General features: G+C 44.0%; 1 protein-coding gene across 10 annotated transcripts in view; it reads left to right on the top strand.

Annotated features, from left to right (window-relative positions):
• SNTG1 (syntrophin gamma 1) overlaps nt 1–27,635 on the top strand; it is a 1,000,749-nt gene that overhangs the window by 914,176 nt on the left and 58,938 nt on the right. For 9 of the 10 annotated variants that reach the window (XM_033934198.1, XM_033934202.1, XM_033934200.1 and 6 more), the window contains one exon: nt 11,608–11,700. The exons of the other annotated variant lie outside the window; for it this stretch is intronic. In XM_033934198.1, the coding sequence (XP_033790089.1) occupies nt 11,608–11,700 (93 nt within the window). The remainder of the gene's footprint in view (nt 1–11,607; nt 11,701–27,635) is intronic. 10 annotated transcript variants of the gene reach the window in all.

The following is a 27,635-nucleotide window of genomic DNA, read 5'->3' as shown; positions in this document are numbered from 1 at the left end:
TGCCTCCTCAGCATGTTATACTGCCTGCTCCTGCTGGCTATCATCATTTAGCTGTTGGGACTTGCTGCCTACTTCTGCTCCTCTGTCCCCTGCCCCTCCATCATGTTCCATCCCAGTAGGTCCAGCTTCTTCTTAAGAAGTGAGATCTGCATAGAAAAAGGAGAGCAATGTTGATCCTGCCCATCTCAGTCACATGCCAAAGCAGCAGAAGTGTATGGTTAAAGCTTCAGCACCCTGAGGTTGTGGGTTCAAGCCCACACAGTTCCTTGTGACCCTGGGCAAGTCACCTAATCCCCCCATTGCCCCAGGAAAATTAGATAGAATGTGAGCCCACTGGGACAGACGGAAAATTCTTGAGTACCTGAATAAATTCATGTAAACCATTCTGAGCTCCTCTGGAAAAACGCTATAGAAAATTGAACAAATAAATAAATAAATACAAATTGTTCTGTGTTTGGCCTTCCATGTGCCCTTCTAGTGCAAGCCTAAAATAGTGCCACTTTCAGGCAACCCCCCCCCCCCAAGCTGTCAGCCACTACATATACACCTACAAGGCGCCAGTATGAAGATGAACCATGTCCTAGTGATGTCAAGGAGCCTCAAACAACCACTTGAAGGTGAGCATGCACAGACAGAGTAAATGTGGGAAGTGTTCTGCAAAACCAGAATGGTGGTAAGGGGAAGGTGTTCTAGGAATGAGGAGGGGAAAATAATGGGTGCAAGCAGGTACAATCCCTTCCCAGGTGGGCCCAGCATGGCCCACAGTAGATGGCTGACACTCCGACTCTGTGTTGCACCCACAAGGACCTGCTATCCAGACAGTCTGGATGGACAGAAAGCCGCCTCCCCTCTCCCCCTCCCCCCCCCCAAGGATGCTGGCTCTTATATGGTAACCTCTTGGGTATTTAAGGCCAATCCTTAAACCCCCATCTTCCCTCCCCTTCCCTCCATGAGGGAGTGGGTGCAGCACAGGGGGACACAAACACAGCACTGCCTCCTTCACCATACAATTTACCTGAGGTGTGGACTCCAGTAGAGGTGTTCTGGGTGCCCACACAATGGCAGTTTCCAAAATGTACCTCATCATGACCTGCTCCAGTGGGGTGAGATCTGACACAACAGCACCTGTTGACCTGTCTCCCACCTTTGCTCACACCTCCCTCTTCAGATCGTACCATTTCTTTATACAATCCTCACTTCTATTGTGGTAGTGTACTGCGTTGAAATGAGAGGCAATTGCAGATCATTTACTCCCTTTAGAATAGGCCCCAAGCCTTTCTTCCTTGTGAGACAACAGGCGGTCATATTGGCCATGAACTCCTGTACCAGATCTCAGTTTCAGCCTGGCTGAAGTTTGGCTTACGGCTAAGAGACTGATCCACCCTCTGCTACTGCTTTGAAGCCATGTCCCTCAGCTTCTGAGAAGATTCAAAAATGGCATTCTGGCCATTTATTTAGGTGGTTCTGGACGTCTGACATTTCCATTATGGACAAATCAGAGGAACGTCTAACAAACAATCCTGAGATTAGACGCTATTTTCGAATATTTGTGTTTTCTGGACATCCAATGCAGTCATTTGTGGTTTCCTTTGTATTTTCATAACATTATAATCTCCAGACCGTGACATATGAACTGAATCTCCATTATCTGTCTCCACAGGATAGGTACCTTATGCTGGCATTGTCCTGAGCCTGCTGGAGCCTCCTGCTGCACCTGGCTTCAGGTAAGCTACCCCTCCAGCTCAGACTACTCCACCTTGGACAAGCAGCTGCTCCATCTCCCTTGTAATATTTGGCTCCTTCCTGTATTGCAGGACTTGGCTACTAGACAGCAATTGCTAGAGCCACTGGCCACATGGGAAGTGGTGGACCTGGATCCAGTGAACCACCAACCTTTGCCCCTCTCCTCCTAATATGTCTTGTCACACCTCCCCATATATCCCCTCCTTCTTTGTGTTTGCACATCCCTTCTTTCACATCCTTCATCACCCACTTGTTTCCATAATGGCCAGGTCAGAAGGCCACGAGGCTCCACTGCTGTCAGGAGAACTTGGAGATGCTCTGTGAAGACCAAGTGAATTTTTTTCATTGTTTGGTGACTGGAGATGAGACTTGGGTCTATCACAGAGATCTTGAGTCCAAAATGGAGTCAATGCAATGGAAGCACAACTCAACTCCCACCCTAAAAAGTTCAAGACAGAAAAATCTGCAGGCAAATTCATGGTAACTGTGTTAAGAACATAAGAATTGCCATAGCTAGATCTCAAGTAGCAAAACAGATTCTATGCTACTTATCCTAGGAATAAGCAGTGGATTTCCCCAAGCCATCTCAATAATGGCCTATGGACTTCTCTTTTAGGAAATTATCCAAACCTTTTTTAGATAAATATTTAAACGGACCTTGTATCTGTCATGGACCTATCCACACCATGTTTCCTCAACCCCCCCCCCCCCCCAAATGATGTTAGGTTAAGGTCATTGAAATGTCTTGAGTGCATACATATGAAAGTCAGAGTTTCAGGTTCATAACATGACAGTTAATTTAACTCTTTTCATTGTAAAATATCTCAATATAATGGTAGCAAATTCAGGGTACATACATGTTAATATATACATACTAAAATTCTGGTTTACCCAAGAGTAATTGAAGAATAGACATAGAAAATATTGTTCCTGAAATCAGTATGATTTGTCATTAGTGTCCGTGCAACAACACAGGTCTATGGAATAGCATGAAGATGTTTAACAGTGTCTGACTTGTTCAAAGAAGAAATTTCTTTCTTAACCTTGCATAAATGCTTTATGATAGCCTGGCAATATTCGATAAGAATCGGCCTAGTGGTAGAGCTGCTGGTTCTGCATCCTGAGATTATGGGATCATATCCCAGTGCTGTTCCACATGACCCTGGCCAAGTCACTAAGATACTCCATTGGGCCAGCTACCAAATAAATATCTGGATATATGTAAACCACCTTGACTGTATAACTACATGAAGCTACTATACAAGTCCTATTTTCTCATTGTGTTATTAATTACTGGGTCTTCATCATATTACAAACAATGAATAGGTGGTTTTTTTTTGTTTGTTTGTTTGTTTGTGTTCTGGAAGATTTCAGCCCTGCAAATAGTCTACAGTACTATGTAGCTGAGTTTCATAACTCAGGGGGCAGTATCTTTCCAGGCCCAGCAAATCTATATCTCCCTTCTGTAGTCACAGGATTCAGACACACATTTTCCATAAATAAGTACAGCCATCTTCTCTTTCCATTCTAGGCTCAGAATATGGTGACAATATGTGGCATAGCAGCCACTAACATCAAGCAGGCTGATAGTATGCCATAACAGTAACATGAATAAGTAGGCTGATAATATTAATGTTCCACCACATATATCCATATGTCCAGATGAAATGCTATTGGTAAAGTTCACATGGGTAGTATAGGCTTTGTGATGTCCTTTTCAATCATTAGGATGTAGGCAGTTCAGTGTGAGCAGGATTGCCCACTATTGGAAACAGGATGTGGCCCTCAATAGCCCGTTGGACTGTCAAGATCTGTTATTCTGTTCCTCAGGCCACTCCCTCAAAGAGGCTGCTGGAAAATCTGCAGCAGCTGCTGCTGCAGGAACCCCACTACTTGCTGCAGGAGCAGCTAGTTATTCTCCCACCCCTGCAGAATGTCATGGTGAATCTGCTACAGGAGCTGAAATTGTGCATCAGAGGGGTTGGTTGCTGCAGGGGGGTTGCCACAGCAGCATGTTCCTGTTCCTGGATGGGTGGCTCCTGAGACTCCTCTCCCTCCTCCTCATCTCCCTCCTGGGGTGGTATATCACTCCATATGTCATCCCCTGTGTCCTGCGGTGGCAGCTCATATGCCCCTGATCCACCTGCTCCTCCTCCTCTACTGCCTCCTCCTGGGTGCCTGCCTGAGTCTCCTGATGTTGGCCCGTGTATGGTAAAGACATTGAGTTAGGGTGACCATGTAAGACATGGTTTGCACAGTGGTGCTGCTGGCAGGAAATGGCACAGGGAAGATTTTTCTCTTTCAGTCACCAGAGAGTCAGTTCTGAGGGGTGACACCAATTAATTAACATAGCATTGAACCCTGAAGGGTGGCCTGTCACTATGTGACAGGGTGGTGTGGGGCAGCGGTGATGCACAGATGGGACCCTTGGGTATGGACAGGGATGTGGAAGCAGACATGTTGGGAATAATTATATATATAGGGAACACCAGGGAAGTTTGTGCTATTGCCTGAGTCCTGGTCCAACTGTGGAGGCTCCCCCTCAAAGATGGCATGGTTGTTGTATGGGGGTAGAGGATATGACCTTTGGGTACCTGAAATTGTGTGGGAATCATGCTACATGTTGGACAGCTGAATGTTTGTGTTGCCGCTGTATCCCCTTACTAAGAAAGAATCATTGGAGATGCATAGCGATGGGAAGAGGCACATATGGGTATATACATGTGGTGTTCTGTGGGGAAGAGAGAGAGAGAAAATGGTTTTAGGGGAGTCCGTATGCTGTAAATATGTAGAGGGCTGCTGGTTTTGCACTTTCAGGTATGTCTTTCTTGGCAGCATTCCAACCTGTGGAGCTGACGGTGGTGTATGCAATTGGTGTGCTATAGGGGTTGGGTGTAAGGGGTTATAAGTTAGATGACTCAGGGATATTGTGAGTGCTTTCTGGCATTGTACTGTCATTCATCTATTTCCCTTCTGTCAGCTGATTCTGTGGCATACTGGTTTATGCTGAGGTGTTTCAGTGGCAAGGTTTGGGATTTCAATCCTCATTGCTGGTGGTGACTCTTATTTTTCCCCCAAAGCTGCTGCTGATGAATACTGTTACATGCATGCCACCCCTCCCCCCATCTTTCCTATATCATCTCATTGTTGTCCTGGGGGTAGCAGGTGCAGAGAAGAGGGTTGTGTATCACAGCTGTAACAGGATGGGGGAACCCAGGCAGTTGTAGGTTAGTAAGTACAGTGGTGCCTCACACAACGAACTTAATTCGTTCCAGGAGCAAGTTTGTTATGCGAAAAGTTCGTTATGTGAAACGCGTTTTCCCATAACAATACATGTTAAAAAAAATAATTCGTTCTGTAGCATAAAATATGCTAAGATGACATAAAAAAAGATAAATTTTTGGTTATTATTTTTATTTAGATACATCTAAAAACATAATTGTTTTTTAAAACAACACACATTTTTTAAATTTAAAGACAGACTAAGTAGAGTCTAATTTTACAGTGAGAGAGGGCAGAGTCTCAGCGGCAAAAACTGGGACTTAACTGTTCATTTTTATTTTTTTTTCTACCGTGTTTCCCCGATGATAAGGCAGGGCCATCAAATAAGACAGCCCCCCCTTTTTAGAAAAAAAATGTAAAATAAGGCACCCCCCCGCAAATAAGCCACCCACCGATACCTGCGCTTACCCGAATCGGGTGGTACGGTGGGTGACTCCGTGTGGTCCCTGGCACCCCCGACACGATCGGGGCAAGAGGGAGCTCAAGCCCTCTTGCCCCCCCGACTCCCCCACACGATCGGGGCAAGAGGGAGCTCAAGCCCTCTTGCCCCCCCGACTCCCCGACACGATCGGGGCAAGAGGGAGCTCAAGCCCTCTTGCCCCCCCCCGACTCCCCGACACGATCGGGGCAAGAGGGAGCTCAAGCCCTCTTGCCCCCCCGACAAGAGGGCTTGAGTCTGGTTGGGCCCATGTGCCTCAGGCCCCGCCCCCAGGAGGGACCTAAGGCTCCCGGGCCTATTCTGATTGGCCCAGGCGCCTTAGGCCCCACCAGTAGGCGGAGCTTTGGGACGGATGGGCCAATCCGGCCTCATTCCGTCGTTGGCTGCCTGCCGGACAGGCGGGTTTGGCTCCCGTCTGTCCGGCCAACTACAGAAAGGTACGGGGAAGGGGGTTGGGGGTGTCGTGGGGGTCGGCCAGGGGGGTCGCGGGTCGGCTGGGGGGGGCGGTCGGAGGGTCGTGGGGGGGGGCGGTCGGTGGGGGGAGGGGGGGTTTGCGTCGAGGGCAGGAGGGCCTGGGATCCCTCCTGCCCGTAATGTAGTGCAGGGTGGGGTTAGGGGGTCGCCGTGGCCAGGAGGACTTGGGCTCCCTCCTGGCCCGATATTGTGTGGGGAGTTGGGGAATCGGCGGGGCAAGAGGGCTTGGGCTCCTTTTTGCCCCGATCGCGTCGGGGAGTCGGGGGGGGCAAGAGGGAGCCAGGCGGAGAGAGGGCAGTTAAGCGCAGTGCCTGCGAGGAAGGATGCAGCTCGGGCGACTTCGTTGTGTGAAACGAAGTTCGTTGTACGGATCAAGACATAAAGTTCGTTGTGCGCAGCGTTCGCTGTGCGAGGCGTCCGTTATGCGAGGCACCACTGTACGTGGGGGATACTTACATCTCATCTGCTCTATGAGCCTTGGGTTATCCCGATGCAGCCTCCTGTAGCACCTCTGCAGGGATTCCAGGCCCCTTTGAACTCCATAATGGCAGCAAGACACAAGTTGATAGGGAATGGGGTCAACTGATAGGCATTTGCTTGCAGGATCAACTGATAACCATCACAGCATATTTTTTTCAGGTTCCCATAGCAACACCACCAAATGGTACAGCCAGATCTTTGACTGATCATTTAATGTGGGCATCCTAATGTCACATTCCAGATAAACCTGACCAGCCAAAACACCTTTACAGATAATGGCACTGAAGCCAATATTCATTAAAATGTTTCTAGTTTCTTTCTCATTATATAAGGACATGTGATTCTTTAGTCCTATGCACAATTATTAGTAGAGATGCTTTGCACAGGGCCACATATAGTGGAGTGCACTGAGTGACACTCACCTGTGGAGAGTGTTCCGGATGTGTCTCCATGCCCTTTGGGACACTATGTGGTGCCTTTGATGCCGGAGATAGAGATTGACTAGAGCCTCTGTCTCCTTTCTCCTTTCTCTTTTTTTTTTTTTTTAAATAATATCTTTATTAGGACTTCAGCACAGTCAATACAGAGAAACAGGGCAGCAATACATAGTTCCCAGATTCTCTCTGACACACATATACACTCAGGGGGGACACTCTCTCTCATAAGCATACCCTTTCTTATTACACTACTCTCACTCTCACTCTCTCTCAGAATAGCTGTTTTGTTTTGTTTTTAAACTAGACAGCAGTGAACACCACTCCTTTCTCCTATTCCAATGCCTACATGCAGGGCTTTATATACACATGCAGGACATACACATGCAACCATGGTGACATCATGGGCATCTGCTAGGACAACTAATAGTTTACCTATGCTAGACATTTTGCAAGTCAATGCTGGACGTCTTATATTCTGTAATGGAAAGTTTTGTATGTCTTGCCTTGGACGTACTTGCTGTCGGATAATCAAAATTTTTGTGCATCCTGCAGAACACTCTTTGGATGCATTTTTTTCTGGATGGATACCTTTGCTATTAAAAAAAAAAACATTCTGTTGCGTCTGGACATCTTTTCAGTCCAAATTTTAGATGTTTTTGTTTGGGCGTCCCGATTTCGAATTTAGGCATCCTATCAAAAATGCCCCTCTAAGTATGTTTTATGCAGTCTTATTTGTTTAGTTGCCATATATATTTAAATGCTAACCAATAGTACTTATTGCATAAGTGCGAACTCCACCTCTGGACTGCCCACAAAATTACTGGCTGTGATTTTGGAGGTTAGTGCTGATAGCCAGTAGTATATTCCAGTCAATTGCAGCTGAATATCAGCAGATAGCCCCACACAAGTGATTCAACTTGGATCCTCTCCTGCCCGATTATATCACCACACTTAAGTTCAGTAAGACAGCAGAGAACCCAGGACACTAAGTACACTGGTCATTCAATATGTCCAATAGGACCTTCTCCATATGATAGTATTTACTGAACCCAAACTGATAGATAGCTAACACTGACTGCTTATCTTCAGACTCTTGCAGCTGAATTAAGACTGCCTTTTCTGAGTTTTGACCGAACAAATAGATTTGGAATTGGTCAAAAATTTCAGGTTCACAGAGATCAGATCGTATTTATTCAGAGGCGGACACACAACTGCATCTTTCCATGAGTGAAGTGCAATGCCTTAATTTAGGGACCCACTTACAAAGTTGTGGTAGGTACCAAGGTGTGCCTAATTCAAGCAAAATGTCCTAACGAGACACACTAAAGCATTCTGTGATAGTTTTGCCATCTGTGCATGCTAAGCACATATTTTAAAATATTTTTGGTAGGGGGGGCATGGCGGGGCAGAGAATGAGCGTGAATGTGATAATCAGATAGCACACTGATGTTGCTGGCATGCTAACTGGTTAGTATGTCCACAATGCGGGTTCCCTTAGCACTTACTAAGGGTGGAAAGTGCATCCACAGTATTTTTTTTTTATGGCTACATGCAAATGCTATCATTGGCGCATAGTTAGAAATAAAACAAACAGGAAAAGCCCTAGAAATGGGTGTAGAGTGCAGAAAAGGCTCGTGTAAGGATTTGCTAAGCCCATTTCTTAGCGCAGCTTACTAAAATGGACCCTTAATGAGTTATTTATAATGAGATATAAGATACTTATCTTTACTTATGTCAAGCACAGTGTTCCCTCTAAGCGGGCGGGTGTTGTGAGCAAACTTTTTTCACCGTGAGCCAAAAATATCGGGCGCCAGCAAGTTATGAGCCAACTCGCCCGATTCTCCTCTCGCCGCCCTGCCATCTGCCGTACGCCTCTTCCGATTGTGCGCTGTGACGAGAAACGTGTGCGCTGCGATGTAATATTTTGTGCGCCAGCGCAGCTTAGCGGGAACACTGGTTCAAATGGTTTTATTTATTTCCCCAAATTTATTTTTGTTATACGCATTGAAAATATTTGATATTGCGTTTAAATCAAAATCTCAATAAACTTGAAACGAGTGCCCGTGAGATTGTGGGAGGGTTAAATACTCAAAACTTAGAAGTTTTTGCTACGCCAGCTTTCTGGTATCTTTACATACAGTGGCGTACCTAGCATATGTAACATCCGGGGCCCATCATTTTTTGGCACCCCCCCCCATCTGTAAGAAAAACATGATTTTTAGTAACAAACCACACGTCACACATGAGTACCTAGGAAAAGGCAGCATCTTACATATTGCAGTGAGCAGTACATCAATACACCCATTGTAAAACTAAACAAGCCAGACCAGCACAGATCAATCCTACACCGTCAATCCTAACAGAAAACACACAGAACACAGAAAACACCTTCGCCTAGTAAGGAATATGTAATCACAAACTAACCCCTCCCTCTTTTACAAAACTGTAGTGTGGATTTTAGCTACGGAGGTAACAGCTCTGATGCTCATAAAATTCTGAGCATCAGAGCTGCTACCACCAAGGCTGGTGCTAAAAACGCTTCACAGTTTTGTAAAAGGGGGGATAAAATAAAAATACATAGACAAAGGTTAAATTGAACCAGCAAGAAGCTGGACTCTGCATACAATGCTTCACAGAAACAGTGACACATGTCTCCTAAAGCAATAAATAAATAGAAATTTTTTTCTACCTTTGTCTTCTGTGGTTTCTCCTTTCCTCATCTTCTTGTAACTCTCTTCCTTCCATCCACTGTCTGCCGTCTCTCTTCCCCTATATGGCATCTTCTCTCCTTCTATGCCCCTTCCAGAAACTGTATGCCTCCCCCTTCCATCTCTCCTTTCACCCCATTGGTCTGGCATCTCTCTCCTCGCCTTCCCTCTCCCACACCTCTCCTCATAGTCTGGTATCTCCCCTTCCCTGATTCTCTGGCATCTCTCTCCTTTCCTTTTCTTCCATCTTTCGCTCCCCCTCCATGCTCTCACATCTCCCCCTTCCTTTTCCCTTAGACTGGCATACCTTCCTCCTACGCTCCAAGCCCTGGCATCTCCTTTAATTCCCTCCCTCATCTTCCTTCTCCCTCCAGCTGGGTACCGCAACACTCTTCCCTGCAGCTCTGCACTTCCCCACAATTGCCATGCTTCGGTTCCTCTTCTTCCTTCCTTCCTCCCCCCCCCCCCCCCGCGGGACCCTGCGGCACCATCAACTCTTACTCCCTCTAATGTCGGCCCTGCAGCTCCAGACTTCCTCGCACCTTCTCCCCTCCCCCTTTGGATCGCTATTATTTTAAATGTTATAGCCGCGGAGCTGTATCCATCAGTGGAGATGTCTAACCTCGGCCTGCCCCGGAACTCTTACTGCAGCAGCCGCCCGTCTAGGCAGGAACAGGAAGTCACTGTTGCAGTAAGAGTTCCGGGGCAGGCCGAGGTTAGACATCTCCACTGATGGATACAGCTCCGCGGCTATAACATTTAAAATAATAGCGATCCAAAGGGGGAGGGGAGAAGGTGCGAGGAAGTCTGGAGCTGCAGGGCCGACATTAGAGGGAGTAAGAGTTGATGGTGCCGCAGGGTCCCACGGGGGGGGAGGAAGGAAGGAAGAAGAGGAACCGAAGCATGGCAATTGTGGGGAAGTGCAATCCCCCCAATGCGTCCCCTTACCTTACCTCCCCTTACCTTTGCGACGCGTGTGTGCGCTGTGAAGAGAAACTTGTGCGCTGCGATGTAATATTTTGTGCGCGAACGCAGGCCAGCGCAGCTTAGCGGGAACACTGGTTCAAGCATACTTGAAACTTATTTCAAATTCAACACCAGTGAAACAATCCTCATAAGAAATAACATAAATTCTTAACGATCCTCAGAGGGTTTAGAATGTCCCATAGGTTCTAATGATAATAATCATCGGACCCAATCATCATAGAATCAGTAATTTATGTATTGTTTATATTATATATTTTTATATTTTTATCTTAAATTATTCATCAATCAAGTTTTACTTAGCTTTATAGTTACTTCACTCGAATTGGGAGCGTCTCTATGGGACATTCTAAACCCTCTGAGGATCGTTAAGAATTTATGTTATTTCTTATGAGGATTGTTTGACTGGTATTGAATTTGAAATAAGTATGCTAGAGTCCAGTCTTGAATAGCCTACAATATAGATTTTGATTAAGCATACTTGAAAGGCATAGATCTAGGTAAGAACGAGTGGCCCGAATTAAGCTCTGTATCCTCCTCTCTCTCTCTCCTTTCTTTCCTGTAGAGTAGACTAAGGGCTCCTTTTACAAAGCCGCGCTAGGGCCTTAACGCGTGAAATAGCGCGCACTAAATTGCCTCATGTGCTAGCCGCTACCGCCTCCTTTTGAGCAGGCGGGAGATTTTCATCTAGCGCGTGCTATAGCACGCACTAATCCAGTGCGTACGCTAAAACCGCTAGCGCACCTTCATAAAAGGAGCCCTAAGTTTCTTATCCTACCTATCCAAATCCAAGTTCATCTCAATCCCACTTTTTTAAAAAAATGAAAAGAGGTGACTAATGCCTCGCTACTAAGCTGTGGGATAGCTACATTTGGTTCACCCCTAGATGCAATGCTCACAATTCTTTGTAAGCCAAAACATATCTACTCTGATCCATAATCCATACCTATTTTGTTAAACTATTCTAGAATATATCGGAGCAAAAAGTTATGCTGCAGATGTTTCGGATCAGTAACTGTCACTTATCACTAACTAATCTTTTCTTGTCTGATATTTTCAGTGCAAAACTTATGCTTGTGTGGTGGAGAGTCATCTTATGGGTCTTACGATTGATTTTGGCATGGGCTTTGTCTGCTTTGATGCTGTAACCAAGGTAAAGTTCACAAATCGGTTCTCAACGTGCTGCTAATATTTATGGCTTCAGATTCATAATATTAGAATGTTGCACAGCAGGGTATGAAAATCTATTAAGAATTCAACAGAAATCAAATTCCTTCTATTATGTGGCTGTTTTATTTATTTTTTTCTTGCTTTTAAGGGAGGGAGGGGTTTATCAACACGTGCTACTGTTAAGATGTGCTATTTTATTGTTAACCCAAGGTATTAGTTTCCAAGTCTCATTACATAAAATGGTACCTATGCTAAAATGGCATGAGTTAGATGGGAAGTTATCAAAGTAGGCTGCTGCTAAACATAGAAACATGATGGCAGATAAAGGCCAAATGGCCCATCTAGTCTGCCCATTCGCAGTAACCATTATCTCTTTCTCTCTCCGAGAGATCCCACATGCCTATCCCAGGTCCTCTTGAATTCAGACACAGGCTGTCTCCACCACCTCTTCTGGGAGACTGTATCACGCATCTACCACTCTTTCTATAAAAAAGTATTTCCTTAGATTACTCTAGAGCCTATCAACTTTTAATTTCATCCTATGCCTTCTCATTCTAGAGCTTCCTTTCTAATGAAAGAGACTCGACTCATGCGCATTTACATTATGTAGGTATTTAAACGTCTCTATCATATCTCCCCTCTCTCGCCTTTCTTCCAAAGTATACAAATTGAGTTGGGTTATTTTACCATAAATCAGGTTATTTTAGCACAGGGCTCCATTTTATGCAATGAGACTCTATGCTAAATTAACCTGACTTGTGCTTAAAAACAAACAGGAAAAAGAAGAAAACATGCCTTTACAGAGAACAGTACAACAGGAAAAGGATTATACCAGTTGACTCTTCCTAATTACTTTAAATATAGGCCTAGATTCACTAACCCTCCAAACCGTGTGTGATCCGTTTCCATTTGCATGCAGGCCGACAAATTCACTAAAAGCCTGCATGAAAATGGGGACGATCGTTAACACGCCCCCTACCCATGGCCAGGATCACTAGAGGGCGCTCCCCACTCATGCCCACACCCTGACATTAGTGGCAGGAGAAGCAGCCTCTTACTCTCTGCCGCCATTCCCTGCAGTGCAAGCCTGTGGTTTTAAAGCAGGCCTGCACTGCAGGGAATGGTGGCAGAGATCAGGAGTCTGACGAGCAGACAAGAGAGATCGGGGCAGAGCAGAGCAGGCAGGAGAACCTACACTAGCCCCACCCACTGGCCCTGCCAGACACACCGGCCCTGTCCGATCCCCTCCCCCCCAGGCCCCGATCTCTCCTGCCTGCCCTGCTCTGCCCCAATCTCTCCCCTCCCAGCACGGCCCTCGCCCCCCCTCCCAGCATGGCCCACCCATCCCCAGCACCAAAAAGTTAGAAGCAGGAGGGGTGCTCGGTCCCTCCTGCTCCTAGGCCTCCCACTCCCCGGTCCACCCCTGGTCAGCCCAGGCGTTCAGGCCCGGCCCACCCACCCCAGTACCTTTAAAATAGTTGGGAGCAGGAAGGGTGCCCAGTCCCTCCTACTCCTTGCAACAAGGCTCCCTTCATCTTTGGGAGCAGGAGGGGTGCCCGGATCCTCCTGCTCCTATGCCAATCTTCAGGAACAAGAGGAAAGTCCTCCCGCTCCTGCTCCTCCGTCCAGCTGCCGCCCAATAGCGGCCTTAGGCGCATCATCTGATGCACGGCGAGGGGCCCAAGGCACTGATTGGCTGAGACACCTGAAGAAGACTGCCAATGCGGACTCTGACTACCAACCCAACTACTAAGGATGTCACTCTCACTATCCTATGACTAAGTATCTGTCTATATCTGAATCTGTCTCTAACCAAAAGTTTTCCGCTATCTCTTATATGAATATCAAGCTTTATGTATGTTGACTTGTAACCCATTCTGCGCTCTCTTGGGAGGATGGGCTAGGCAACTAAATAAATAAATAAATAAAATAAAGAGATAAAAGCATTTCCATCAGGAGGGAGCCCAATTACTCCCCCTGGGAGACTGAGGCTCTGGTGCTCCTTTGCCTCCATTACAGGAGGCATATATATAATATCACCACTACCTGGCCCCTCTCAGTATGTCTATGGGGGCATGGAAAGCAATCAGAAGCAGCTACACAAGATCACAGCAATGCTCATGTTCAATCATCAGACACAGGAAGGATGAGGCTCCAATACATAGAATGGCTTATGTTCTAACAAAGGAAAAAAACACCAATGTGTAAAGCACAATCCACAGAGTAAGGCATGAGAAGCTCACAGGGTCACCCCACCTATAAGCTGTAAACATTAGGGGCCTCACACATATAAAACCCCTTCTCTCCCCACCCCATGCCTATATAATCAAAGCATTCTTGCTGCCAGCTCACTAAAGTACAGTGAGCCGCTCTAAATTACACCTGCCTGTCCCCACTGACCATCCCCACTATCCCCCAGCAATGCAAATGCTCCACACAAAGACCACCATGTCACTCTTGGGCCCTAGGTCCACCCCAGTTCACAACTCACCTGGACAGTGTTGGCAATGCCCCCCAGCTCTCCCTGAAAGCAGCCTGTTGTCATTTGGCACACGCCATGTGAGTAGCATTGCACAGCATGTCCCAAAAAAACAATCACATACATAAGAACATAAGAATAGCCTTACTGGGTCAGACTAAAGGTCTATCAAGCCCAGTAGCTCATTCTCACAGTGGCCAATCCAGGTCACCAGTACCTGGCCAAAACCCAAAGAGTAGCAACATTCCATGCTACCGATTCAGAGCAATCAATGGTTTCCCCCATGTCCTTCTCAATAATAGACTATGGGCTTCTCCAGGAATTCGTCCAAACCTTTCTTGAAACCAGCTACCCTATCCACTCTTTCCACAACCTCTGGCAATGAGTTCCAGAGCTTAACTATTCTTTGAGTGAAAAAATGTTTTTTCCTATTGATTTTAAAAGTGTTACCTGGTTTTTGTCATTTGTAACAAAACAAAAAAGCATTGGCAGTACCCTGTATTGAGCTCTCAAAGAACATCCACTGGCTATAAATAAACAAGAATTGATAAACATGAGACACCTCAGTACGGGCCAAAGTTCAATACATTAATAACTATTTATGGCCCGGGCACAGGCGACCAGCACCAGGTTTATAAAACCTTAATAAATCCTGCCCCGTACATCATTCGGTCTCTATAATGATAAATAGTTAATGTGAAGCAACGCTCAGTGAGAGGCTTTAAGAGCAAAATAGAGGGCAGGGGCTTTTTTGAGCCATCTTTTTCGGCTCCCTGGGATCATCAAGCATAGTCTGGTGTATATTTCTGTAATTTCATAAACTAGATATCATGGAGCTTCCCTATAAATTACATGATGAATAATCATCAAAATTTTATAATCTATACAGTATAAAATTGGAAGCCAGTGTAGTTGTTTTAATACATAGAAACATGATGGCAGATAAAGGCCAAATGGCCCATCTAGTCTGCCCATCCACAGTAACTATTATCTCTTTCTCTCTCTGAGAGATCCCATGTGCCTATCCGCTGATTGTTCAAGCCTATTCTTATCTTACATTTAGGAAATTATTGAAAAAGTACTTTGGCTGCAAAAATCCATGCAGGACTTACACCCTAAATGGTGAGATCCTAGCAAGGACTGTAGCAGAATGTGACTTGGGGGTGATCATTAGCAAAGACATGAAGACTGCCAATCAAGTGGAGAAAGCTTCATCCAGGGCTAGGCAAATCATGGGCTGTATCCGTAGAAGTTTCGTCAGCCGTAAGCCCGAGGTCATAATGCCGTTGTACAGATCCATGGTGAGACCCCATCTGGAATACTGTGTACAATTCTGGAGGCCGCATTATCAAAAAGATGTGCGGAGAGTTGAGTCGGTTCAGCGAATTGCCACCAGGATGGTCTCAGGTCTCAAGGATCTCCCGTATGAGGAACGACTGGGTAAGTTGCAGCAGTACTCACTCGAGGAACGCAGAGAGAGGGGAGACATGATCGAGACGTTCAAATATGTCAAAGGCCGTATCGAGGTGGAAGAGGATCTCTTTTTCCTTAAAGGACCCATGGCAACAAGAGGGCATCCGTTGAAAATCAGGGAAATTTCATGGCGACACCAGAAAATTTTTCTTTACCATAAGGGTGGTTGATCGCTGGAATAATCTTCCACAACAGGCAGATTGAGGCCAGCAGCGTGCCAGATTTTAAGAAAAGATGGGATTGGCATGTGGGATCTCTTCATGGAGGTAGTTAGGGGGTGGGCCATTAGTGTGGGCAGACTAGATGGGCCGTGGCCCTTTTCTGCCGTCATGTTCTATGTTTCTATGTTATTTGATAAACAAGATTGTTGATATTTAAGACGGTGTTCTTTTTAGGTTCTGTATTTTAAATGTACTTTTTATTAGGTTCTGTATTTTAAATGTATTTTTATCTGATGATGTATTTAATGGATGTAGTAGTTATGATAGCTGTGTTTTTTGAAATTGTATTGCTAACTGAAATGTTCAGTTTTACTGTTGTGAACCACCTGGAACTGATGGTGGGGCGGTATATAAGAAAATAAATTATTATTATTATCCCAGGGGAGATGTATTCATATCGTTATACTCCTGCTATTAACCTTGCTGCAGTGATCTGAATAAGCTGTAGGGCCTGTGTCCTTGTCTTAGCCACCCCTAACAGTGAATAGTTACAAAAAAATCATGCTTGGTAATCACCAAACTTTGTACAATCTTTTGAAAACCTTGGCTAGATAAGATTGGCTCTACCCGTGCTAATAACTATAGCTGGACAAAGGTATTTTTAATATCCTTGCATAGAGAAATGTGTCTAAAATTACTCCTAACATCCTCGCGTGTTAATACCGGCAATTTTAGAGAATCCAATTTTATTTTGCTAATCTGTAATAGTTCTTCATCTTTTCCAACAAGCATAACCTCTGTTTTCTGTACGATTAATAATAATCTATGGCTATACATCCAATTTTCCATGTCATACATACAAGAGGTTAACTTGTCAATCACATATTCAATTCCTGCCATCACTGTGAGAAAGGACTACATGAGGCAGTTGGGGTGTCAGTGCATAGACCATTCACCCTACTCTCCAGGTGTTGCTCCATCTAACTATTTTCTGTTTCCAAATCTTAGAAAATGTATGAAAGGGCAACAATTTTAGAGTGATTGGAAAGTGATTGCAGCAGCGGAGCAGTATTTCAGGGTGACGGGTCTTAAGCGCTCAAGACAGATGCACGCCGACAATTTGGCGCAGGACTTCATCATGCCGAAGAAAAACCTTCTTTTAAAGGGCTCCGAAGGGGGGGGGGGGTGGGGGGAACCCTCCACTCTACTTAATAGGGAAAGTTAGAGAAAAAGTTAAGTTTACAGTATAATGTGGGGTTACAACCCCCCCAAACCCCCTCAACGCCAGCACGATCACTATTAAGTAGAGTGGGGAGGTTCCCCACCAAAGCCCCCCGTCGGAGCCCTTTAAAAGAAGGTTTTTCTTCAGCGCGATGAAGTTCTGCGCTGAATTGTCGGTGCTTGTTTGTCAGTGTGCGTCAGTCTCACGTGCTTAAGACTAAACCATATTTCAGTGACCAGACATCAGAGTATTTTTGGAAGGGTTATAGATGCCTCTGTGAGCCTAGGGAGGTGCATAAGGCTGCCTAAGCTCGCCTAAGGCTAGGCATTGGCATGATTTCACCCGGAAGTGGCCGTAGGTGAGCTTAGGTGGCCCTAGGCGCCTAAGCACGCAATAGGTGCTTTTGTCAAAATTTGCTTATTTCTGATCTGAAGCTCATCACACAATGCATTGAGTTAGTACAATAAAAAAGGTATTTCCTTATTTGCTTTGTTTTATGTTTTATTTCTAACTTTCATGGTTGGGATAAGAACTTTCAGCACTCCCTCTTATGTATCTATCTGTCTATCTCTCTGTCTTTCAGATTAGTTTTGCCTGTTCTCTTTTGTGTGATATTATACCACAGGACTTACAAAGTATGATTTATTTTCTGCTTTTTCAGAAATGCTCGAAAATGTATCTATTCATTCAAGTTATTCTTTTAAATGTTTTGAAGTTTATTTTGCCATATTTCATATGCTCATATTTAATTTTATCGTCTATTGCCTTCCACCTGATTGCTCCCCCCCCTTCTTTTTTTTTACAAAATGGCGCAAAAGTTTTTTAGCGCCAGCTGGTAGGCTGAATGTTCTGCGCTGCTCCGAAGCTCATTGGAACTCTGACTGTCAGAGCAGTGCAGAGCATTCAGCACACTGGCCAATGCTAAAATCCTCATGTGCAGTTTTGTAAAAGGGGGGTGTTTGTTATTTTTTAAGCCACCTAGAATTGCTTAGATACAGTGGATTATAGATGGTTAAAATAAAATACCGTACATAATAATTTTGTGTGTATGAGAGAGATGCATATTAAATTAAATTTAACATGTCATTTCATACTACTTAGCACAGAAAAAAACTTGGCTCAAGGCGGTTTGCATATCTATCTCTGTTTTTTTTTTTCTCTCTCTCTCTATTTCTGTATAGAAAGATTGCTACTGTGCTTCTAGAATCCATATTATGTGAAAGCTATTCTCTATTATGGTCTATTTCAGTAATGCTATGGGCTTGATATAAGCCATAAAGTAGTGGCTATACAATAAAGCAAACAGCACAACTCATGTTCCCAATCAGTGCATCATTTGTGGCTATTAGAAAATCATTATATGTCATTTTCGAAGATTTGTTTTGTGCGATGGGGATCTACTTTACAGCCTATAGAACATTTTAAGTAGCTGGACAGTTTTGTAATAGTAAGAAGCCCAGATCTGCAACAACGTATTTCAATGGATTTCAGTCAACATGTGTTTTGTGATTTTCTTTTCCATTTGTTCATTTATAAGACAGTAGAGCTGAAAACAGATAGGAAGCAATATCAGACTGCTGCACAAAGATCACATAAAAAAAAAAACAGTAGGAAAATAACACAACACAAAAGCTTGCTTCTATACTGCTTTACGGTGAAGATTTATGCAGTTTACAAAAAAAGAAAGGAACAATCATCTTAATCAAGCAGATGATGGCCATCCAACAGGGACATTATAGGAAGTTTATGGATATTTGGGAGCCATTGACAAAATTCTGTAAGGAGTGATTGTTGATTTTGCCCATTGATAATACACGTCCAGGGTGGGTGGAAAGATATATTTTTAATTTGAGTGCAAATTGTTGGATATGTAGCAGGGTGGGTGATATATGTATTTGTCATAGAATATAATTTTGATTGATTTTAAGTGCTGTTAAAGTATAAAATGACTGTATAATATGTTGCACTTATTTATGGCTTCAAAATGAATAAAGATTTACAAAAAAAAAGAAACAATCAAGAGGAATATCTTAATTACCTAGAAATCTAGTGAACAAATATGTTTTTATGTGTTTCCTGAACTGTTGATACGTGCTTGTATTCAATATTAAAGAATTCAGATCTTTATCCCAGGAAGCTGCTTTGTAACATAAAAGATATTGATGATATTTTTAAAATTTACATCCTTTAACGGACAGGAATGCAAAAAGTGTCTGATTGTCTAGACCAGGGACAGCGAGAGGTACATCGTATAGGCAATCAGCCGCCATCAGCACCTCTCTTCCTTCCTGGCGAATCTTCTCCTCTCTGCACCTCTTCTTTTTCTACACCCCCCCCCCCCCACAGGTATCTCAGAACCCCCATCTGGAGGGCCTCTGTACACTTCCAGGTACCCTCGAGCCACAGCCATCAGTTTAGTGTGCCACGGCTCGCAAAGTTTGTGAGACACTGGTATAGAATCACGCTTAGGGCCACCTAAGCAGCATTATGTAGGTGTCTCTAGGCATCCTAATTGTAGGCATACCGTATTTATGCCTGTATTTTCTTGTCCTAAATATCTGCACCTAACTTAGGCACCTAATGGTGTCAATTAAAAAGAGTCACCTAGCTTGAAAACATGCCCACACTCTGCCCATAACTATGCCCACTTTTAGGTAGGCACTTTGGAATGGGTGCCTATTTTTTATAGAATCGCATCTTTCAAGTTAGGCCTCTAACTTTCAATTAGGTCCAATTAATGGCAATTATGAGGTATTAAGTGCCACTTATCAGAGACAATTAAGCCTATTAATCAATTACGTTAGGTGCCTCCATCGGCTGGACACGTCACTAAAGATGCCTAATTTTAGGCAGACTATATACAATTTGCCAGTGAGTGAAGAAATATTGTCTCCAATATGTTTTAAAAGTATCAGTTAGTAGCTTCATTGTGTTCCCCTCTAGTGCTGATATATTTGGAAAGAGTAATCAAAAGATTCACATCTACCTGTTTCACTCCACTTAGGGTTTTATAGATCTGCATCTATCTTCCCTTAGTTATCTCTTCTGCAAGCCAAAGAGATCTAGCAGTTATTCCTCATAGGGAAGCCATCCCACCCCTTTATCATTTGTGCCTCCCTTCTCGGTACCTTCTCTAAATCTACTGTATCCTTTTTGAGATTCAGTGACTGGAATTGCACATGATATTCAAGGTGCAGATATGGAATAGAGGATAAGTTGCCATGTACACACCTAACTTCAGACTCAAGCATTTATGCCAGGTCAAAGACTGGTGCAAATGTTCACATCTAAAGTTGGCAATTGGACATGTTAAAGTCACAGTATTCCATAACGTATGTGCACAACTGCAAGACGTGCCCCTGACCCTCCCATTTGCATGCCCCCTTTATTAGTTGCAGGCTATAGCATTTAAGTTTTAAGTTTATAGAATAGTGTCTAAGTGCAGTTGCATGCATAACTATAAATGAGTGCTAATTAATTTCACTGAAGGGCTATTATTGATATTTAAGGCTAATTGGTGCCTAATTTAACTATTAAGTTGAGTGTACAACTGGGAGTATTCTATAACTTGTTTGCCCAAATTTGCACATGTTGAAAATTTGGCCTAAGAACATAAGAATTGCCGCTGCTGGGTCAGCCTAGTGGTCTATCGTGTCCAGCAGTCCGCTCAAGCGGCAGCCCCCAGGTCAAAGACCAGTGCTCTAAATGAGTCCAGCCTCACCAGCATACATCCCAGTTTAGCAAAAACTTGTCCAGCTTAGTCTTGAAACCCTGGCGGGTGTTTTCCCCTACAACAGACTCCGGAAGAGCGTTCCAGTTCTCCACCACTCTCTGGGTGAAGAAGAACTTCCTTACGTTTGTACGGAATCTATCCCCTTTCAACTTTAGAGAGTGCCCTCTCATTCTCCCTACCTTGGAGAGTGTGAACAGTCTGTCTTTATCTACTAAGTCTATTTCCTTCAGTATTTTGAATGTTTCGATCATGTCCCCTCTCAGTCTCCTCTTTTCAAGGGAGAAGAGGCCCAGCTTCTCTAATCTCTCACTGTACGGCAACTCCTCCAGCCTCTTAACCATTTTAGTCAATCTTCTCTGGACCCTTTCGAGTAGTACTGTGTCCTTCATCATGGACCAGTGCTGGATGCAGTACTCCAGGTGAGGGCGCACCGTGGCCTGGTACAGCGGCATGATAACCTTCTCCAATCTGTTCATGATCCCCTTCTTTATCATTCCTAGCATTCTGTTCGCCCTTTTCGGCTCTCAAAGTTATAGAATCCAGGGACTAATGTGGAACCTTGCATCATATAGCTATAGTCTCAATTCCTCTGTTTTACATGCATCACTTTGAATTTGCTCACATTAAATATCATCTGTCATTTGGATGCCCAGTCTCCCAGATTCATGAAGTCCTCTTGCAATTTTTCACAATCCATTTGTGATTTAACAACTTTAAATAACTTTGTGGTAGCTGATTTGATCACCTCACTTAATCCTGTTTCCAGAATATTAACCATTTAATCATACTCTCTGTTTTCTGTCTTTAAACCAGTTCTTAATCCACAATAGGACACTGCCTTGTATCCTATCCTATGAATTTTTTTATTTTCTCAGGAGTGGTTCATGAGGTACTATGTCAAATGCCTTCTGAAAATTCAGATATACAATGGGGCTCATTTTCAAAAGAGAAAAATGTCCCAAAAATGGCATAACGGCATTTGGATGTCCAAATTGCCATTTTTGAAATACATTTTTTTAGATGGTTTTCTATGTTGCATTTTCCGAAGTGCCTCTAAATCTCTCAAGGTTATAGAAATTAATGAGACAGTTCAGTTCCATAATGCTGCATTTGTTACAACACAATGACAAGTACTGGCGACAAAAACACAGATCAAAATGATGGTCCAGTAGTGAAATCACACAAATAGCAACTCCAAAACTGGAATGGAAGGTATCAAGTTTATTACTTCTAGTGTCTCCCCTGTTTTTCTTGAAAAGGAAATACTCATCTCTGACAAATTAGCATGCCAAAATTATGTAAAATGTAATTCCTATGATTTCAGTCAGGAAAAGACAATGGGAACCCTATTTCAAGCTGCCCAGAATAATCAGACCCTAACAAGCAAGTCAATCTTTACTTTTACTAACAATGGGTCCTTTCATTTCCTTTGTTAAATTTCAACCTGTAGCAATCAATTCCTAATCAAGTTGTGATAAATTTGCATATGTAATTGTTGTATGCAGCAAAGCATAGGACAGTCAATTGTTTCCAGCAAAAGGTGCATGTTCTTTACTATTAATGTGAGCTGTTCTATTCATTCTTTTATGTTGAAGAGTTTCTTTTAAATTGCAGTACATCTATTATTCCTCGGGTTATTTATGAAGCCAATTTTATTGCACTGCACTTTTCATTCTGCCCAGCACTACCCCTCACTGTTACAAATTAACCTTATATGCTATCAGTGATAGAAAAAAAAAAAGCAATAGGAAGAAATAAAAAGGGTATTTCGTTATCAGCTTCTAAAATGTAAGAATGTATGGATGAGAACAGGAGCATTAGCATAGTCTCTAATGCTTGCCACTATTTCCCTACGGCGTCAAAATGATCTTTAAAAAGTCAACTATTGCAGGAAGGTTGGACTCCATACTAATAATGGTATTAGGGACCTGCATTCATTTGAAATAATTTGGGAAATGTTGACAACTTTTAATCTGAAATGACATGGAAAATCCACACATTTGGAGGTTCTTTTTATAAGGCCTTGGTAAAAATTGGTCTTACTTGGGTTTTTCCCACATGCTAAGATATCGTATTTATTTCATTAACAGCCACACACTAATGTTATCATTAGCATACACCATTTTCTTTAAAGGACCACAGAAGCATTTGGCACCACCTATTTAGTAGGCAGTAAGGGCTCTTGTAATATAAATAGCTCAGGAATGCATACTCTCTGCCCCATAACACCCCTCAAAACATACAAAACACAAGAACATAAGAATAGCCTTACTTGGTTAGGCCAATGGTCCATCAAGCCCAGTTGCCCGTTCTCATGGTGGCCAATACAGTACACTAGTACTTGGCAAAAACCCAAGGAGTAGCAATATCCAGGGCAAGCAGTAGCTTCCCCTATGTCTTTCTCAATAACAGACTATGGACTTTTCCTCCAGGAACTTGTCCAAACCTTTCTTAAAACCAGCTACACTATCCGCTCTTACCACAACCTCTGGCAATGCGTTCCAGAGCTTAACTATTCTCCGAGTGAAAAAAAAATGTCCTCTTATTGGGTTTAAAAGTATTTCCCTGTAACTTCATCAAGTGTCCCCTAGTCTTTTTGTAAATTTTTGACAGAGTGAAAAATCAATCCACTTGTACCCGTTCTACTCCACTCAGGATTTTGTGGACTTCAATCATATCTCCCCACAGCCATCTATTTCCCAAGCTGAAGAGCCCTAACCTTTTTAGTCTTTCCTCATATGAGAGGAGTTCCATTCCCTTTATCATCTTGGTGCTCTTCTTTGAACCTTTTCTAGTGCCGCTATATCTTTCTTGAGATAAGGAGACCAGAATTGAATGCAGTACTCCAGATGAGGTTGCACCATGTGGCAATACAGGGCATTATAACATTCTTAGTCTTGTTAACCAACCCTTTTATTAATAATTCCTAGCATCCTCAATTAGCAGGCACAAATGCAAAAAAATAATGTAGAGAGGCCTTACTGCATGCCATGTGTAGCAAAAATGGCCTAACGTGAGACATGCTGAGAGTTTTGCATTCATTTTGCATCTGTACCCGTTAAGCAAATTTTAATTATTTTTGGGAAGGGGCGTGTCAGGGAAAGAATGAGCATGGATGTACTAATCAGCTAGTGCAGGGGTAGGCAATTCCGGTCCTCGAGAGCCGGAGCCAGGTCAGGTTTTCAGGATATCCACAATAAATATGCATGAGATGGATTTGCATGCACTGCCTCCTTGAGATGCAAATCTATCTCATGCATATTTATTGTGGATATCCTGAAAACCTGATCTGGCTCTGGCTCTCGAGGACTGGAATTGCCTACCCCTGAGCTAGTGCATGCAATCTGTCACTGCACTAACAAATTAGTGCATCCATAAGATGTTAATTTCTTAGCAGACAATTATTTTTAAATGGACACATGTTAATGCTAAAATTAATGTGTGATCATTAATGAAACAAATTGAACAAAGACTGCCCTTTTTGACAGCCATGCTAGCAATGGGATTGGTGTGTGGTAGCTCGTTAAGCCCATTTCTTAATGCAGCTTACTAAAAGAACCCAAGTACCTTATTGCTCAGTAGTACTTCCTATTTAGAAATACAGTAGAATGCACTACTGGAAAATAGTAATAAGCATTATTGAGCAATAAGGTCACTCTTGATGACATTGTCCTCAGAAATCCTATACTATAAAGTAAGCAATAATTATATGTTTGTAGGTAGGAAGGTAAATGTTATCTTGAAAATGGCCCTAAGAATTTTCATGAAATGGGGTGAATATACGGTTTCCAGGTATGAGAAAGTGATTTAATTAGGTCTGGAGTTTGGCAAAATTCATTTGGGGGATTTTTCCAATGTTCCTGACTCCTCCCTGTAGCCCTTTGGTCAGATATTCCTAGCAAAGCTTAGAAGCTTAGCCAGCCAATAGGTTGCAAGGAAAAGCAGGACTGAAGGTTGCTAAGGCATTTACACCGTGAGAGACTGAGGGAAGAGATATGGAATGTAAAAGTCAGAATACAGCTGGGCTTAATGCAACCTTGGAAAGGCATTGAAAGCGATACATAGATAACTAGAGCCCATTGGTCAGACAAGCTTAGCCAGCCAATAGGCTGCATTTAGGTCATTGGGGGGATTTTTCTGATATTCCTATCTCACCCTGTAGCACATTGGTCAAACATTCCTAATGAAGCTTAGAAGCTTAACCAAGCAGTAGGCTGCAGGGAATAGCAGGACTGAAGGTTGCTAAGGCACTGTTGCTAAGGAAACATAGCCAGCCAATAGGCTACAGGAAAAGGCAGGACTGAAGGTTGCTAAGGCACTTTCACTATGAGAGACTGTGGGAAAAGATAAGGAATATAAAAGGAAGAATATAACTGAACTTAATACAAGATGGGAGAGGCATGGAAAATGATACAAAGATAACTGGAGCCCATTGGTCAGACATTCCTAAGCAAGCTTAACAGGCCAATAGGCTGCAGGGAAAAGCAGGACTGAAGGTTGATGTCTTATAAGTAATTGGTCCTGTGTCCTCTGCAGCTTATTGGCTGGCTAAGGAATGTCTGAGGAATGGACTAACTGCAGAGAACACAGAACAGCTGCAACTGCAGTGTAGGTAAGAAAGATTTCCTGCCTTTTGACTATTATACAGTAGTGCTGCCCGATTCAGGAAAAAAAAATTTGATTTGATTCAGCCTACTGAATTGGTTTTTTGATTTGATTCGATTTTCCTGCCCAATTGGGTGTTTTTTTCAAACATCCTGGTGGGTTTATTTTATAGCCTCTTCACCCCCTTTTACTTCTCCTAACCACTCTGGCACTGGTAAACAAAATAAACAAACCAAAAAGACTTTTCCTCTCTCTGTTAAATCCTAGCTCACGTTTGCAGTCTAACACCAGCTCTGGCAGGATACACGTTTCAAATCAGACATATTGTAATCACGAAATGGAAAATAAAATTAGTTTTTCTACCTTTTGTTGTCTGATCATTATTCAAATCTTGTTGGTCCCAGGCTCTGGTTGTCTTCTGATAACTTGCTTGCCAGGGTCTCCTTCTTTCTTCTTGCCAACCATCCATCTGCCATCTCTGTCCTCCCCTTCTGTTTCCCTTCCCTCCCCAGGAGGTCTGGCATCTTTCCTTTTTTCATCTCCCTCTACAGATCTACCTTTTCTTAACTACCCTTTCATCCAGCATCTCTCCATCCTTCCCCAACACCACAGGGTCCACCATCTCTCCCTTTCTTTTCCCAACTACCCTCCTATCCAGTATCTCTATCCCCCCCTCCACACCATCCCTTGTGTCCAACTTCTCTCCCTTTCTGTTCCTTCCCTCCCTAAATCCCATGGTCTATCATCTCTCTCCCTCTCCTCTATTTTCAGACCCATTATTTCTTCCCCCCCCCAAAGTCCGGCATATTCATGTCTCTTTGAACCTCCCTTCCCTCCCTCCCTCCCTCTGTGTACTTCTACACCAGGGCCCCCCTCCCCTAGTCTGTGGCCCCTTGAAGGCCTGCACCTCCCCCAGAAGGCCTGTCCCCCCTTGAAGGCCTACATCCCCCCCCCCGAAGACCTGCCTGCCTGCCTGTCCCCCCCTGAAGGCCTGTCCTCCCTCCCCCATAAGGCTGTACTCCACCCCCCGGAATGCCACACCCCCCTCCCCTCCCCCGGAAGGCCTGCGTGTTCCCCCTGGCCTCCTGGAATGAATTTTCCTAATTTCAGCAATAAGCAATCGCTGGTACTAGCGATCTTTGCAAGCTGCTGTACGGCTTCAGAGCTCTCTTCTCTCTGCTGCGGTCCCGCCCCTTCTCCGAAGCCGTACAGCAGCTTGCAAAGATCGCTAGCACCAGCGATCTTATTGCAGGCTGCTGAAATTAGGAAAATTCATTCCAGGAGGCCAGTGGGGAAGACGGACAGGACAGCACAGCAGCGGGAGGCAAGCGGGTAAGCCACTTCCCGATTGACCCTCCCCACTCACCCTTTAAAGCAAGAGCGGCAGGCCAACAAAAGGCAGCGCTGCTGCTCCTGCTTTAGAGGGCGAGTGGGGAGGGTCAGTCAACGAATCGGGAGGCCGATTTTTTGTCAAATCAATTCACCTGAAATGAATCAGTGAATCGATTTGAATCGTGAATTGGGCAGCACTACTATACAGAGGAGGCAAGTGCTGATGAAGGCTCTGGGAAAGGAATGAGGAAGGAAAGAGTAGAAAGAGACATTGAGAGATGGAAGACTAGGGATGTGAGGGGAAGAGAAGCTGAGGGAACAGACATGGGGCTAGATTCACTGAGCACACCGATTGTGTACCGATCGGTTTGCAACCCGATTTTACTGCAGCCCGATTCACTTACCTCTGTGCCGGTCCGATTCCGATCCATGTATGCAAATGAGGGAAATGGCATGCAAAGTAGGCAGGGACGCAATTCACTAACGAAATCTTGGAAACTGACTGGGCTGGCCGATAAACACAAGAAGCAACTGCTGGGGATCAGTCGCAAACATCCTTTCCCAACTGTCATCGGCCTGAAATCCCAGCCCTGCAGCCCATCTCTGCCACTCTGCTCTCTGCCCCTTCCAGCCGAGCCCTGCTCTTGCTGCCCTGACTTTCCTGCTCTCTGCCGCCCTTCCCTGCAATGCAAGCCCGTGGTTTTCAAGCGGGACTGCACTGCGGGGAAGGATGGCAGAGAGCAGGAGAGTCAATAATTGCCTGCTTTTAAAGTATTGAGAACCAAACTACAGTGCTTATATAAGTTACCAATTAGATAAAAAGGAGTTTTTCTTTTTCAAGGAAGACTGCTGGCTGGTGCTCTAAAGTCCCCTGCTGGTAAGGTAAGGGGAAGAGGCTGCTGCCGCCAGGGAT

This window comes from Geotrypetes seraphini, chromosome 2 (assembly GCF_902459505.1).
Source record: "Geotrypetes seraphini chromosome 2, aGeoSer1.1, whole genome shotgun sequence".
NCBI classification, from domain to species: Eukaryota; Metazoa; Chordata; class Amphibia; order Gymnophiona; family Dermophiidae; genus Geotrypetes; species Geotrypetes seraphini.
The sequence above is the reverse complement of the archived record's forward strand: the minus strand, read 5'-3'. Positions and strand labels throughout refer to the sequence as shown.